Source organism: Emydura macquarii, unplaced genomic scaffold, assembly GCF_026122565.2.
Source record: "Emydura macquarii macquarii isolate MOO-44397 ecotype Brisbane River unplaced genomic scaffold, CSIRO-AGI_Emac_v2 contig_480, whole genome shotgun sequence".
NCBI lineage: Eukaryota > Metazoa > Chordata > Testudines > Chelidae > Emydura > Emydura macquarii.
In genome coordinates this window covers 10570196-10583279 of record NW_027130617.1, presented here as the reverse complement: position 1 = coordinate 10583279, position 13084 = coordinate 10570196, and the positions used below count along the sequence as shown (strand labels likewise).

Sequence of the window (13084 nt, the reverse complement as noted above, 5' to 3'; positions counted from 1 at the left end):
ACTGTAATAGCCATGCTACAGGGTTCCCTTCGGAACATTGGACACTTCAATCTTTGCACAAGTTTACAAAGGATAAAGTTAACATTCTCAACATGAAATATTTAATAAACAGAATCTTATATTTCACTATCTGGGGAATAGGAGATTTATGTGAACTAAACTGCTGGAGAGCTAATTCTCAGCAAGAACAATGTTTTTTATTACAAGTACGGGAAAGAAAAAGATTATGATGGAAACATTTATTAATAAAAAAAATCTAAGGGACATGTTGCTTTCACTTAGGGCTTGTCTACATGGGGAATTATAGGGAAGTTAGTTGGAAATAGCTAGGGTAAGCACAATAGCTATTCTGTACTAAGACCCTATGTGTACACTCTTATTCTGCATCAAGAGCCCGTTTTATGATTTAGGTTAATCCACTTCCAAAGTGTGCAAAATAAAAACATCCACTCAGGGAGGTACTGTCCACACTTGATAGTCTGAGTTTCTTCCTTGTGTAAAAAAGTTCTTACAAGAGTGCAATTCCATTGACTTCAGGGGGATTACACAGTGTAAATGAGCACAGAAGTTGATCCAAAGAGAAGAGTTAAAATGAGAAACATTTTCACTTCAGCATGTTGCACTTAAGTAATAAAAAATGTCCAGTTTATTTAGTAACCCAATCAGTGCAGAAACAGTTTAACACACCCACATCATGCATTGTAACCCCAGACTAAAAACTGTGTTGAGTGTTATTACATCATGCACTGCTGGTGGTAGTTTCTACCAAGAGAGCTGCTCTGCTGAGGGTACCTCATCTCCTCCCTAAAACACAACAGCATTCCTATAGGGACTGTGCTTCTGGAATGATAAACTAGGGGAGGCTTAGGCACTACAGTCCCAAGTGCTTTAGTTACACACAAGTTGTGGTTTCTAAAGTCATCCACAACACCCCCCCCCCTCCCTCCCGTCTCTTCTCTTCCCTTCCCTTCCCTAGCGCGTTTGTTTGTAGCCTGGCTAATAGCTGGGGACTGGAAGAGAAGAGAACACTTACTTTATTCCCAATAAGCACTGAGGGCTGGCCAGGGGTGACTCGCTCTCCGCCCGTTGGCCAATGGAAGCACTGTTTTCTTGGAAGGGTTGCTATTGGTCAATCCTATCGCTTCTAACGAACGCTAGGATTGGCCGCCCTGGGACTGTCTGCAAAAGGCGGCATCGGGCAAACAAGCCGCGCTCTTGGCGCCCTGGGAGCGGCTCAGGCTGCTGCCGCCGCCGCCGTTCTGCTTGTGCGTGAGTGGAAGAGAGTCTCCCCTCCCCCCCGTGTATCCCTCCGAGGCGGTCCCCACCCCACGTACACCGGCCGGGTGGTTGGTTCTCTCGCCTCGGGGGAGCAGCTCTTCAGGGCAGCAGGGGCCAGGCTTTCCTCTGTTCGGGCCGGGGCCGGGGCCGCCCGCCCATGATCTTCCTGCGAGTCCCCGCCCGTGCCGCTGAAGGGAGGCGAGCGGGGCTGCTGTGTGTCTCCTGGGCTTTGCCGCCAAGGGGCCCGTTCGGGCGCTGGGGCCGGCCGCTCCCAGTCGGTGCCTGGCCTGCTGGGCCGGCCCTGAGCTTGGTTTCAAAGTACCGACCTGCGTGGCTTCCGCCTGCCCGTACCGTACCGTACCGTACTGTACAGGGCCCGGCCGTCCTCGCCGAGGGGCTGAACTTGAAGCCTGGGCCCAGCCGGTGGGTCGGTGTCACGTGCGCCTTTGTAGAGTTGCGTGGGGGTGAAACGCCGGCCCGGCAGGCGCGAGCGCGGGCGGGTCACCGCCGGCTTGACACCCGCTTCGCTCAGGGAGCCGGGCTGCGGCGGTGACGTGCGGAGGCTGCTGGTGGCCGAATTTCTGGGGAGCCCTCGCTGTAATTGACACCCCGAGTCGTCTGCACACGCACCCCACGGACGCTTGACCCTCCCTTGTTCTCTCAAGAGCCCCTTCCTTGTTCCCAGAGTCACTAATGTGCAACTTATCCCCTTCTTCCACCTAACTCAGCACTTGGGTTCTCTGCTTTGGCCCTGTGACCCACACTGATAAGTATTTTGGGGGGGTGTTTCCTGTGGTCCACCCGTGGATGATCATTTTCTTTGGGCAAGATCTCGTTGGTAGCAGAAACCTTTTGAAAACGAGTTCTGGCAAACTAACCTCACTTTCTTTGTTGTTCTAAACATACATCAATATTAAGAAATGTTTGCCTAAAGAGCCTCTTCTGCTTTATTAATACCTTTAACAGATCTCAGAAAATATGACTTTTATTTCTTCAGGAAAAAGGTAGCATTCTCTTTCCTTCTATTGGCAGCAGTTCTGCTCACTCATTTGAGAAATAGTTTGCACATCATGTACAAACTAAATGACAAAGTTTAAGGTAGCTTATGCTCAGTTTTTAATATTTATGCATTCAGGCTGCAGTTTAAATGCAGTGGAAAGCATGTATTTGACCAGGAGTCTTGCTACAAGGGAGCTACCTTGTAAAGTTAACCTGCTTTGACAAGTCCCAGATGTTTTTCTTCTGTCCAGAAGTACTAACATACTGTTGCTCAAACACTGATTAAGGAGGTATGATTTCTACTCTTTGTACTGTAGGAGAAGGCTTATTTGCTTAGCAATGGAAAATGTGAAATTATATCAACTTAATGCATTAGAAGAATTGTGCAAAAATTAACAGAATTGTAAGTGCATATCTTGTTTGTGATATGCCAAGCACTAAAAAGATCATATCCTGTTTATTGTAGGTTGGTATAGGGCAAAGCAGTATCAATAGAATTTTATGGCATTTCAGTGCTGTTTCTTGTAATGATTATTCCTCAGTTCTGTGCCAGAGATCAGTTGACCCTTCAAAAGGGGCTATCACTACTCCAAGGATTCTCTTAGTTTCCACATACTTTATTTCTTAGGATATGATCATGTAATCAAAGAAATATATATTGCATTTGCACAACAGGACTGAATTAAGGTAGCACCTGTAATCTTCATTTAGGTGTTTCCTAATTTTTGAGTGCTTAACTTTGCAACCTTAGATCTACATGTAAAGAACATTACTATGTGTAATTTCCCAGGCTGTTAAATAAGGAAATTACCTTTTGAGTTAATGGAGTACTGATAGCAGCGATAATAGGTTGTCCTCCTCTCGATGGAGCAGTTCTAGACAGGGATGGGAAACTCTGCCATTTCAGTTCACAGATATTTGTTGACAGCAGAGGAATGATGGCACTCAGGAATTCCGGATTCCATTCCAGGCTCTGGAGGGCACTGTACTCGAGTGAGCACTGGGCCCAGACTCTTCTGCCCATTCTCGCCAAACGTGACGCCTTCTGACCCATCTCCTTCAGCTTCTCCCCTCTTCATGCCCCACCCCAGCACCTTGTCTCAGTTCTTCTCTCGCTCATCAACTCTGTCCCTACTACCCCACCCCTGGAGCATGTCTGGTGCAGATGAAAGCTTCAGGGAAGTAAGGTGCTGTAATCTAAGATGTCTTTACTGATCATGTGCAAGTTGCAATTTTTTTCAAATGCTTATACCTTGGCCAAATTTGGACAGACTTTCACTGAGACAGCAAAAGGCACATCACTGATACAAAGGCTGCTCCCTCCCAAATTTCTAGTCCTGCTCCAAAGCATGGGGCATTTAGAAATTTTTAAAGAAAAGGCCACCAAAGTTTTTAAACATGGAGAAAATGTTTCCCCCACCCCAGCAGTACTGTCCCTAGGGTATGGCAAATCAGGGTGTGACCACCTCAGGCCCCATGCTTTGGGGGGGGCCCTGCCAGTGGCATGCCAAGAGAGGGAGGGGGTCATGCCCCCAGGTGCCAGCCTGGAGGGGGCACTGCTTGGGCCCAGGTGGGAGAGGGGTGGGGCTGGGAGAGGGGGTGGTCACGGTACTCCTTGGGGCAGGAGCAGCTACTGGCTAGGGCACTGGGCCCCCATGGGAGAGGAGTGGGAGGAAGAGGCGGAGTTGGGGCAGCTGCCATGCTGCTTGGGGTCAGGGACCATGGCCAGACCCACAGGGATGTGGGGGCCTTGGCTGCTGGTGCCAGGAGCAAGTCTAGGTTTGGGCCGCCAGAAGACACAGTGTGATTTGCCCTGGGCCCTGCACCCCCCTAGGGACGGCCCTGTCCCCTAGCTTTGTTCTTAGCCAACACAGTTCAGAAATTTCTGTCTGACATTTTTCAGAAAACTTCAGCCTGAGGCAAACACCTGGCAGGGAAATTTTTAACCTAAACAGCTAAAATTTGGCAAAGATATAAACAACTGAAAACAGGAAGCATCAGGCAACCTTAATAATAGGTGGGACTGATAGCAGGATTTGTAATATTAGTAGCAATATATCTGTTTTCCTGATCCAGTAATCTGTCTGTCTTGTTTTTACTTTACCTAAGTAGGCCCACCAGTTTCTCAGTTACGTAACATAATATGCCACAGCTTTTCATAGTCTCTCCAAAATCTAGAAGGAGGTGTATTAAAACAGTTTGTGTTGTTTCTCCTTTTTTGGAGATGGAGAATTTTGTGTTTTAGGTCACTTATTTCCTCCTGTATTTTTACTCTGTTATGTTCTGTCTCCCCTCATAGGATTTTTGTTGATGAATGTGTTCATTGCTTGCCCTTTCTGTGGATCATGGAGTACATATGGATTTTTGGGTGTTTGTGTTTTCTTTTCCCTCTAAGAAAGGATTTGGGAGAAGAATAACCCTATGTTAGTGAAGAAAAATTCTGGGGATGGAAGGGAATGATTTGTATGTTCGTGTTCAGCCTCCCCCCTTGCTATTGATGAAGAAGATTTGATTTGTATTAGTCTCTCTCCCTCGCTAGAGATGTTGGAGGGGTTTCAACTATCAGTAAGGGATGCTCCAAACCTAAGGTCCTCCCCCTAAATCTTGTTAGTGGGGAGGGAGAATGGAAGCAAGCATGCCTTGGGCATTCTCTCCTAGATCATTGTCCTCACAGTCATTGTATTTTACTTTTAGTTTTAGGATGGAAACAGCCTTGAAGGCTCATCAGGATGAACAGCCCCCTCTGCAGGCTGAAAATTTCTGTAGGAAACATGAAAAGAACAAGTTGTCAGGTATGTATTTTAGAGCAGAAGCTGTTGATTAAATTTTTATTGCTACTAATGTTTCTCTTACCCTTCTCCTATACATTCCATTCCAGCTCTATAATACTATGTATTATTGGATAAGATCATGTTACACAAAGAATACATGTAACAGGATACCACAGAGAAGAAACCTTTAACAAAAAAGCTCAATGTTCTGGGGTTTGATTGAAATTTCCAGGCTTGTTTCCACACAGTATGCAGCTGCTATATTCCAATAGGATCAGTGAATTGTAAAAGGCTAGTGCTACGTAATTATTTATTAATTTTAGAATATATTATTATAAAAGAATGTCCTGAGCTAGCTATTTTCCTTGTGAATATAATGTTTATGAAGACTTCCATATTGATAGCCCTTGTGATCAAAGTCCTGTAGCCAAAGGCCATAGACACAGTGCTGCTTTTCCATTGTGCCTCAGGATATCTCAGCCTTGTCCTTCAGATCCCTTTAGAGGTGAGAGAGTGGCTGAATTCTCATTCCCATTCTAGCTTCTCTGTTGAGAATGTCATTTGTGATGGTGTTTGGAGGTTTTTTGTGAAGGCTACTAAAAAGGAACTTAAACCCTCAATTTATTTCCTATAAACTGGCTGCCCACCTGTAATGATGGTGACTTTGGGTCATTATTGTCTTGGGCAGGATTTGAACACATGAACTAGAAGTAATAGGCATTGTTAATCCCCGGGACAATCATGTAATTTGCATCCCATTGCAACAACTGGGGAAGTTCCCTCCCACCCTTAGAAGAGGACAGGTGGTCTTTGCACCCACTAGGGCAGTCATTATATATTTTCAAGGCTCTGCAGGATCCCCAGCGGAGGAGGCTGTGTTGAATTAGTGCATTCTCTAGGCACTCTGGCCACACAGCCTCCCTGGCCCATGCCACCCACTTTGGTGTCTGCCTGTAGCTGCAGGTTTTCTGGACAGACTTCTGCCAGTGGGAGCTGACGCAGACTCTGGATGAAATCAAGGCAATTGAGTGGATTTTCTGTCTAGCATTTGTTTAGAAGGGCACTGGCACCCAAAGAAGGGCTGCATTGGGACATTAAAATGGTAGCAAAAAGTAAACCAAAGCCTGAGATTGTAGGGAGGGTCCAGGCCTACTGTTTTTGGGACTTTACAGACACGTTCTCACCTGAGACCAACTTTTTTTTTGTTTAAGGCATGGGTCTCCAGTCTGTGCTGTCTAAGAACGCTTTCTGCCAGGGTTGGGGAGACCTTTCTTTTAAGCTATGATTTTTCTGTAGAAATCCTGTGGCCAGTCCCTATTTCCTGGTGGGAAATTACCCCTTAGTACTACTATTAGTAAAGATCTGAAAGATAGGAGATACTTCACCAGCACAAACAAGATGCAGGGCTCAGAACAAAACTTTAGACTTCAGCTGAAGCTGGATACGTAGCAACCTTGTACAAAAAGCTGTTTTATTTCAATAGAACTTACCACATCAGTGACAGGGACAGCTGAGGAGGGATATGATAGAGGGACTCTAAAAAATCATGTGGTGTGGAGAAAGTGAATAAGGAAGTGTTATTTACCCCTTCACACAACATAAGAGCAAGGTGTCATCCAAAGAAATTAATAGGCAGAAGGTTTAAAGCAAACATAAGGAAGTACTTCCTCATGCAACGCACAGTCACCTTGTGGATCTCCTTGCCAGGGACTGTTGTAAAGCCAAAAGTATAACTGGGTTCAAAAAGACAGGTAAGTGCATGGAGGATAGGCCCATGGATTGGTGGCTATTAGCCAAGATGGTGAGGGATGCAAACCCATGCTCTGGATGTCCCTAAACTTCTGACTGCCAGAAGCTGGGACTGAATGAAGGGATGAATCACTCACTAATTGCCCTGCCCTGTTCATTCCTTCTGAAGCATATGGCACCAGCCACTAACCCATAATGGGCTAGATAGTATCTTGTCTTCCAGAATTGTCATTCTTACATTTTCAGAAGTCAGGAAATATCTGACTCTTTATTCCAGAGGTCTCCAAACTGTGGAGGGCACGGAAGAATGTTCAGGGTGGGATGTTGCAGGCCCTGTGCCAGCTCCTACGGGGGGCAGGGAGGGAACGCTGCTCTACGCTGAGCTCGGTGCCCAGCCCCTGATGTCTTTGTACTTTTTCTTTGTGTGCTATTTTTATGCATTTGAATTGATTTCGAAATTTTTCTTTCAAATATGGCATGACACAAATCACAAGCAAAAAAAATCATCTAATAAATCAGAAATGCATCATTTGCTGTCTTCAAACATCAAAAATGTAAAAATTAAGAATATGAATAAATGTTTATTAAGCTATATAATTGCTTATATACATGTAGTATAGATATAGTGTATCTTCCTGATAGCAAAAATAAGCATCAAAGTTAGGAGAAAGGATATATTTTGTTGCAAATCAACATCTTTTAATAGTTACCAACCAATGAGAATCAAACTTTTTTTAAGAAAAATAACTGAAAAGTACAAAAGCAGAACACTATTAAAATAGATAAAGATTAAATCAAGGTTCCATGCTTCATGATTAAAGTGAGTGATTTAAATCAATCCACCCTGATTTTTGACCACTCCTGGGAAAAGCGAACATCCTTTAAAATGGACAGCATCACATCAAAATTTTTCTTATTCTGTATATCTCATTGTATTTATCTGGGAAACGATATTAATTTGAAGACTGTTCAACTCATATGGTCTTCTGAGTTGATAATTTGTCATTGCTGGCCAAAATGTTCTGATTATATGTAACTGATTGGCATTTGATATTATTTCTTAATCCTACACCAACCACCATCTTAAACATTTGCTTTGTGTTAAAGAGAGGTGGGGGGGGAAAGGATTGGGGTGAATTAGATGACTTTTCATCATTTGTAGCCAAAAACAGTCACTGGGCCGTGGATGTGCATTTTAACTAAGCTAGGAAGCCGCACATACATTAAGAAAATATCCACACTTATTCTGTTAAGCATCTCTGAAAATATTTGTGTAGTGCCATAACTTATTTTTAAAATCAAACTTCTAAAGACTTCCCAAGATTCTCATAATGCAAGTTTTCATTTTCACAAAATGACAAAAATATGAATAACTTTGCCATAATGATTTTATATTACTGTACAAATAAAGCAAAATTAAGAAATGAAACACTTAGTGGAAAAACATTTAATGTGTGTAATTCTCATATTGTTTAATATACTGTAAAACTGCTTACTAAAAGCTTTTGAAGCGTTTTGAAGCATTAAGTGTAAATTTCTGAATTCTTTTTTTTGTTAGTAAAAGCAAAAAATTTGACATGAATGTTAAGATCTTAATGGGGAGGATGTGGGTATTTCTCATCAGTTCTAAATATACCTACCCTATAAAGTTCCCGGTTTACCATGTCTTTCGTGGCTAGGGTGCTGAGCTGCTTAACTCAGCTTCTTGTGCTGTTAGGCCTTCTTTACTCTACAGTCTAGTCGCTGAAACACTTCAAAACAAGTACTATAAGGTAAAAATGATAACGTCTTTGTCTTCTAAAATAGATCTGATTCACCTTTACCTGCCCGACACTGACCAGTGGTAGTGTCTTAAATGAATATTAGTATTTTTAAAAAACTAATTCAGTTTAACATGAATCTTATTTTTGCAGTGCGGATACAAGCTTGGAAAGGTTGGATGGGTAACAATTATTAATGAGCATATTTTAAAAGAAGGGGGAATAGACTTGGCATGGGAGAAAGACAGATGAGGAAGAATAACGGTGAAATACATCGTGTGGAGGCAGTAGCCTTCAGCAGTTTAAAAGCAGTTTATGTATAGTTTAAAAAAACAAACAAAGCAAACAACTTTTAACTAAATTTATTTTTAAACTGTAACAGGGACTTCTGACCTCTCAGTTTTCAGGTTCTTGAAAGGAGAGAGAGGATTAAAGAGTGGCAGTGAAATTTGTTCATTTGGGCTAATGTGTTGGTTTGGGAATACATATTAGTACATGCTTATTGTAGTCTTTCTGGTATTATGACTGTGTGTGTTTATAAATTGACTTTCATTGTTTGTTACACCAGAGCTTACTATACTTTGTATACTATATAATCCTAGTTCAAACGTTTTGCTATTGTATGTGTTAGTTTAATTTGGTAATGATTTTCCCCCTTCCTTTTTAGTATGTATAATACATGTGTGAGTTTGGCTTCTACCAAATACATTATGATTATTTTTATTATGTGAAAACAATATCGTAGAAACATCTTACTCTTGCCATGGTAATTAGCCACAAACTCCATAAAAGTATGGGCTGGTGACTTTGTGGTTCTCAGCACTTTTTAAATATCAGGCCATTTGTCTAGGTGTCTAAATATGGACTTTGGAGCCTAACACTGGTGTTACAAAAGTTGATAAAGGGTAACACTAATTGATCCCAAGCACTGTAAAATATGTTTCAACTTTAAATGTAACTTGCCTTGTGTATATTTCCATATGCTTTGTCTTCTAAGGCTTTATAGTATTTTAGCAGCAGCATAATGGTTTGGTGTTGCATGACAGTAGTTAAAACATCTAATAAGTCAATGTAACAAATTAGAATTTCTCTGTAAACTTCAAAAGAAATGTGCTCTTATAGAAGGCATCCATGAGTCCTCTAATAAATACTTTTCTCAAATAACAAGGGCCAATCCTTTGAGTGAAATTCCTTAATTTTCCAGGAAGAATGCAGTATCCTTGATATGCCATCTAGTGATTGGAGTATAAAATGCAACTTAAATATAACCAGCAAGGCCTTTTTTGAATACTTTTACAGCCTCCAATGATAACATATGAGTTTTTGTCTTCCTCATACACTCCTTTTTAAACCCTTTTATTTCTGTCTTTTATTCTTTGACATTTACCTCTTACACATCCATTTCTATGAAATGGTGACATTACTAACTCTATGTGTATGTTAGTCTCTGAACTGTAATTGGAAATCCTACTAATTTGAGGGTTGGCCACTCTTTTGAATGGCAGCAATGTAATAGCTCTAAACAAAACCTTGTAGCAGCATATAAATTATAGAGCACGATAGAGAGGGCAATACTGTTTGCATTCAGTTGGCATTCAATTAGCAGTTATGTCAGGAGGGGCAAAGTTTAATGTCCCTCTTAGTTGTGATACATGAAAGTTGATCACATCCACCAAATTTAACCAACAGACAGAGGTTTGAACCCTCCAAAAAAAAAAAAAAAAGCAGAGGTGGATATTCATGGATCATGAATCTCAAGCCGAAAAAGCTAAACACTTTGCAGATTACCTTTCAAACTTCTCTTTGTAGTACATATTTTTTATGGGAATGTCTCAGGTGCCTTGCACCATGCTGGTTGGAATAGTCTTTACCACTCTATTGCAATCTTGGGCACCAAACCTGCAAGCGTGCTCATGTTTAACTTTATGCACATGAGTGTTCTCCAAATCTATTTGCATGTGTTTTTGCAGGACCTGAAGAGCCTTGGTTTGTTTTGTACTACTTTTATATAATTTCACTCTCATTTATATGAATTAAAGTATAATACATGTCCTGAAATTTAACTACTAAACTGAGTCCAAGCAAAATATTTTCTAACTGTTTTCCTTTATTTCCTCAACAGGAGTAAAAAAAGATATTGAAAAAATTTATGAAGCAGTGCCACAGCTTGTAAATGTGTTCAAAATTAAGGAAAAAATTGGAGAAGGTAAACATGTATTTGCTTAAAATTTGTATATCTCAGGTACATCAAAATTAACTTCAAGATTATAAAGCTATCTAATGAAGTTCAATATTTGCAAATTCTAGTATGACTGCATTTTATTGTTTTGCTTTTTAGTATTTTAGAAATAAATGGGTGTTCTAATATTTAATTGCAAGTACCACTCCTGAAGGAATTCTGCACTCAAAAAAAAATTTCTGCAAATTTTATTTCAATAAATAAATTAGAGGCTCCAGCATGGCAGGGGGGAGCACAGGCTGTTGGCTGTATGGAGGTCCTGCAGTCCCCTTCTTCCTCCCTCCACTATCCCTTCCATGACATGGGCTCAGTGGTGAGAGTGCACCTGACCCTGACACAGCGTAAGGGCTGGGCCTGCCCCTCCACATCAGGTATTGGCAGGCAGGCTCAGCCCATCAGGATCCAAATGTGGAGGGACTTAGCGGGGCGAGGGGGAATCCAGGTGTGAGCTGAGAGGGTTCTGGGTGGGGCAGCTTGGGTGCAGGCAGCTCAGTGGGGGATCTAGGTACGGAGAGGGGGATCTGGAAGCCCGGGGGCTTGTTGGGGGTTCTGGGTATAGGGGCAATGGCACTCTGCAGGGGGGTTCAGTTGAAGGTGGTTGGAGCTCACTTGTCACACTGGCACTATTGAAGACTTGTATAAGGATATGTTTCCACTTGTGCTAGCTTAGGGTGCAAGCTTATCCTTCTTCAGTTTCTCTCAACAACAAGACAAAGGTCTTGCTCCTTTATTAATAGTTATTAGTGTTATTCCTTTAGCTCAAGTGGAGGGGCCTTTTTGTTGCTGATGGTATTGAGGTTGATTCCCTACTGGGGACTGATCTGTATATGCAACTACAGATTTGCTATGCTTGCATACTGGTCTAACATTTACAATTGTAATTACTTTCAATTATATTTTATGGTCTATTAATAAGAAAAGTTACTTACTTTATACTTCCCAATTTCTGGACTCGCCTGGGTAATTTTATTAAGCACTTCAGGGTTATTGATAAACACATTTTTAAGTGGCTATTGTCTGTTCTAAATCCACTTTTTAAAGATTTTCCTAATACTTTACGTACATGCCCAAGTGCCATATTAACACAATAGATTAGATATCCAATCTCTAATAATTTGCATTTTTAATGACTGCCTATGAATGTTACATTCAAAATGTAAGCACTGTCTTAAACAATACCTACTTTTCTCTAATGTGCGTACCACCTCCATAGTAATACCAGTTCATGATGGAAGTTTAGACTTGGCCTATTTAAAGCCTATTATTTTTTGTCACAACCTTAACTTGACTCAAATAGATTATTTCTCACAAGTACAGCAGTCAGATCAGTAACATGAAATAAATACTCTAACGTAGCTAATCCAAAGGTTTTAAAAATATAGGTTTCATACTTTTACAGGTACTTTCAGTTCTGTTTACTTGGCCACAGCCCAACTACAAGCAGGATGTGAGGAAAAAATGGCTTTGAAACACTTAATTCCAACTAGTCATCCTCTACGAATTGCTGCTGAACTTCAGTGCCTTACAGTAGCAGGGTAGGTAAACAAAAGACACACACAATCTTTGTTTTAGGAAAAGGAATTAAAGATGTCATAACTGAATTTAAGTATCATCTAAAACTAAATTTGTGTCTACTTACTTTTTAGCTTCGGCACTTTTTGCACTTTGCTGGAGTTTTGACCACAGCAAAAAAACCCAAAAACCTGTAACTCTTTATATCAAGGGCATACCCAACATGGATCATGTTAGCTATAATGCTCATGTTACTTTATGCTAGTCTCAATTTGCAGCTGACTTTGTGTTTGCTAGTAAAGAGTTCTAAGAGTTCCACAGTGTGCCTGTGCAATCACAAACCTGTTTTAGATAGGAAATGGCTGTGATATAATCCTCTCTAATACATCTGAAAATACTGGCCAATGACACTGAATTCTCTTCACTGGTTTAGGAATGGAGGTTAATTGTTGATATCAGCTGGTTGCAAGACAGATGGTTCAAATAGCTCTTTCCTGACTTCATTTTAAACCAGGTGCTCTCCAAATGCTCAATCCTGGATCATGCAAATCCATGAGAGCAGGCTCAAGTCCTTACAGTGGCCATGAAGCACCAATGGTCTGTGGAGCCCTTCATTGCAAAACACAGAATGAAACACTTTGAGAAAAGTAATGAGGGGATTGTGTGTTTGGAGTACATACTGGTCGTTTGTATGGCTGTTCATTGGTGTTAGGTTGCTGGCAATGTGGAATTTGTGTATTAATAGAAAGAGCATTGCTGAAGTTTTCTGTGGGAAC

General features: G+C 41.4%; 1 protein-coding gene across 2 annotated transcripts in view; it reads left to right on the top strand.

Moving 5' to 3' along the window:
* The first annotated feature begins 1165 nt into the window (after positions 1-1165).
* Positions 1166-13084, top strand: part of CDC7 (cell division cycle 7) — a 28366-nt gene continuing 16447 nt past the window's right edge. Inside the window, exons 1-4 of one of the 2 annotated variants that reach the window (XM_067538493.1) lie at positions 1166-1269; positions 4972-5069; positions 10680-10763; positions 12196-12331. In XM_067538493.1, the coding sequence (XP_067394594.1) occupies positions 4979-5069; positions 10680-10763; positions 12196-12331 (311 nt within the window). In that variant the 5' untranslated portion in view covers positions 1166-1269; positions 4972-4978. The remainder of the gene's footprint in view (positions 1270-4971; positions 5070-10679; positions 10764-12195; positions 12332-13084) is intronic. The other variant, XM_067538494.1, reaches the window with a different exon arrangement.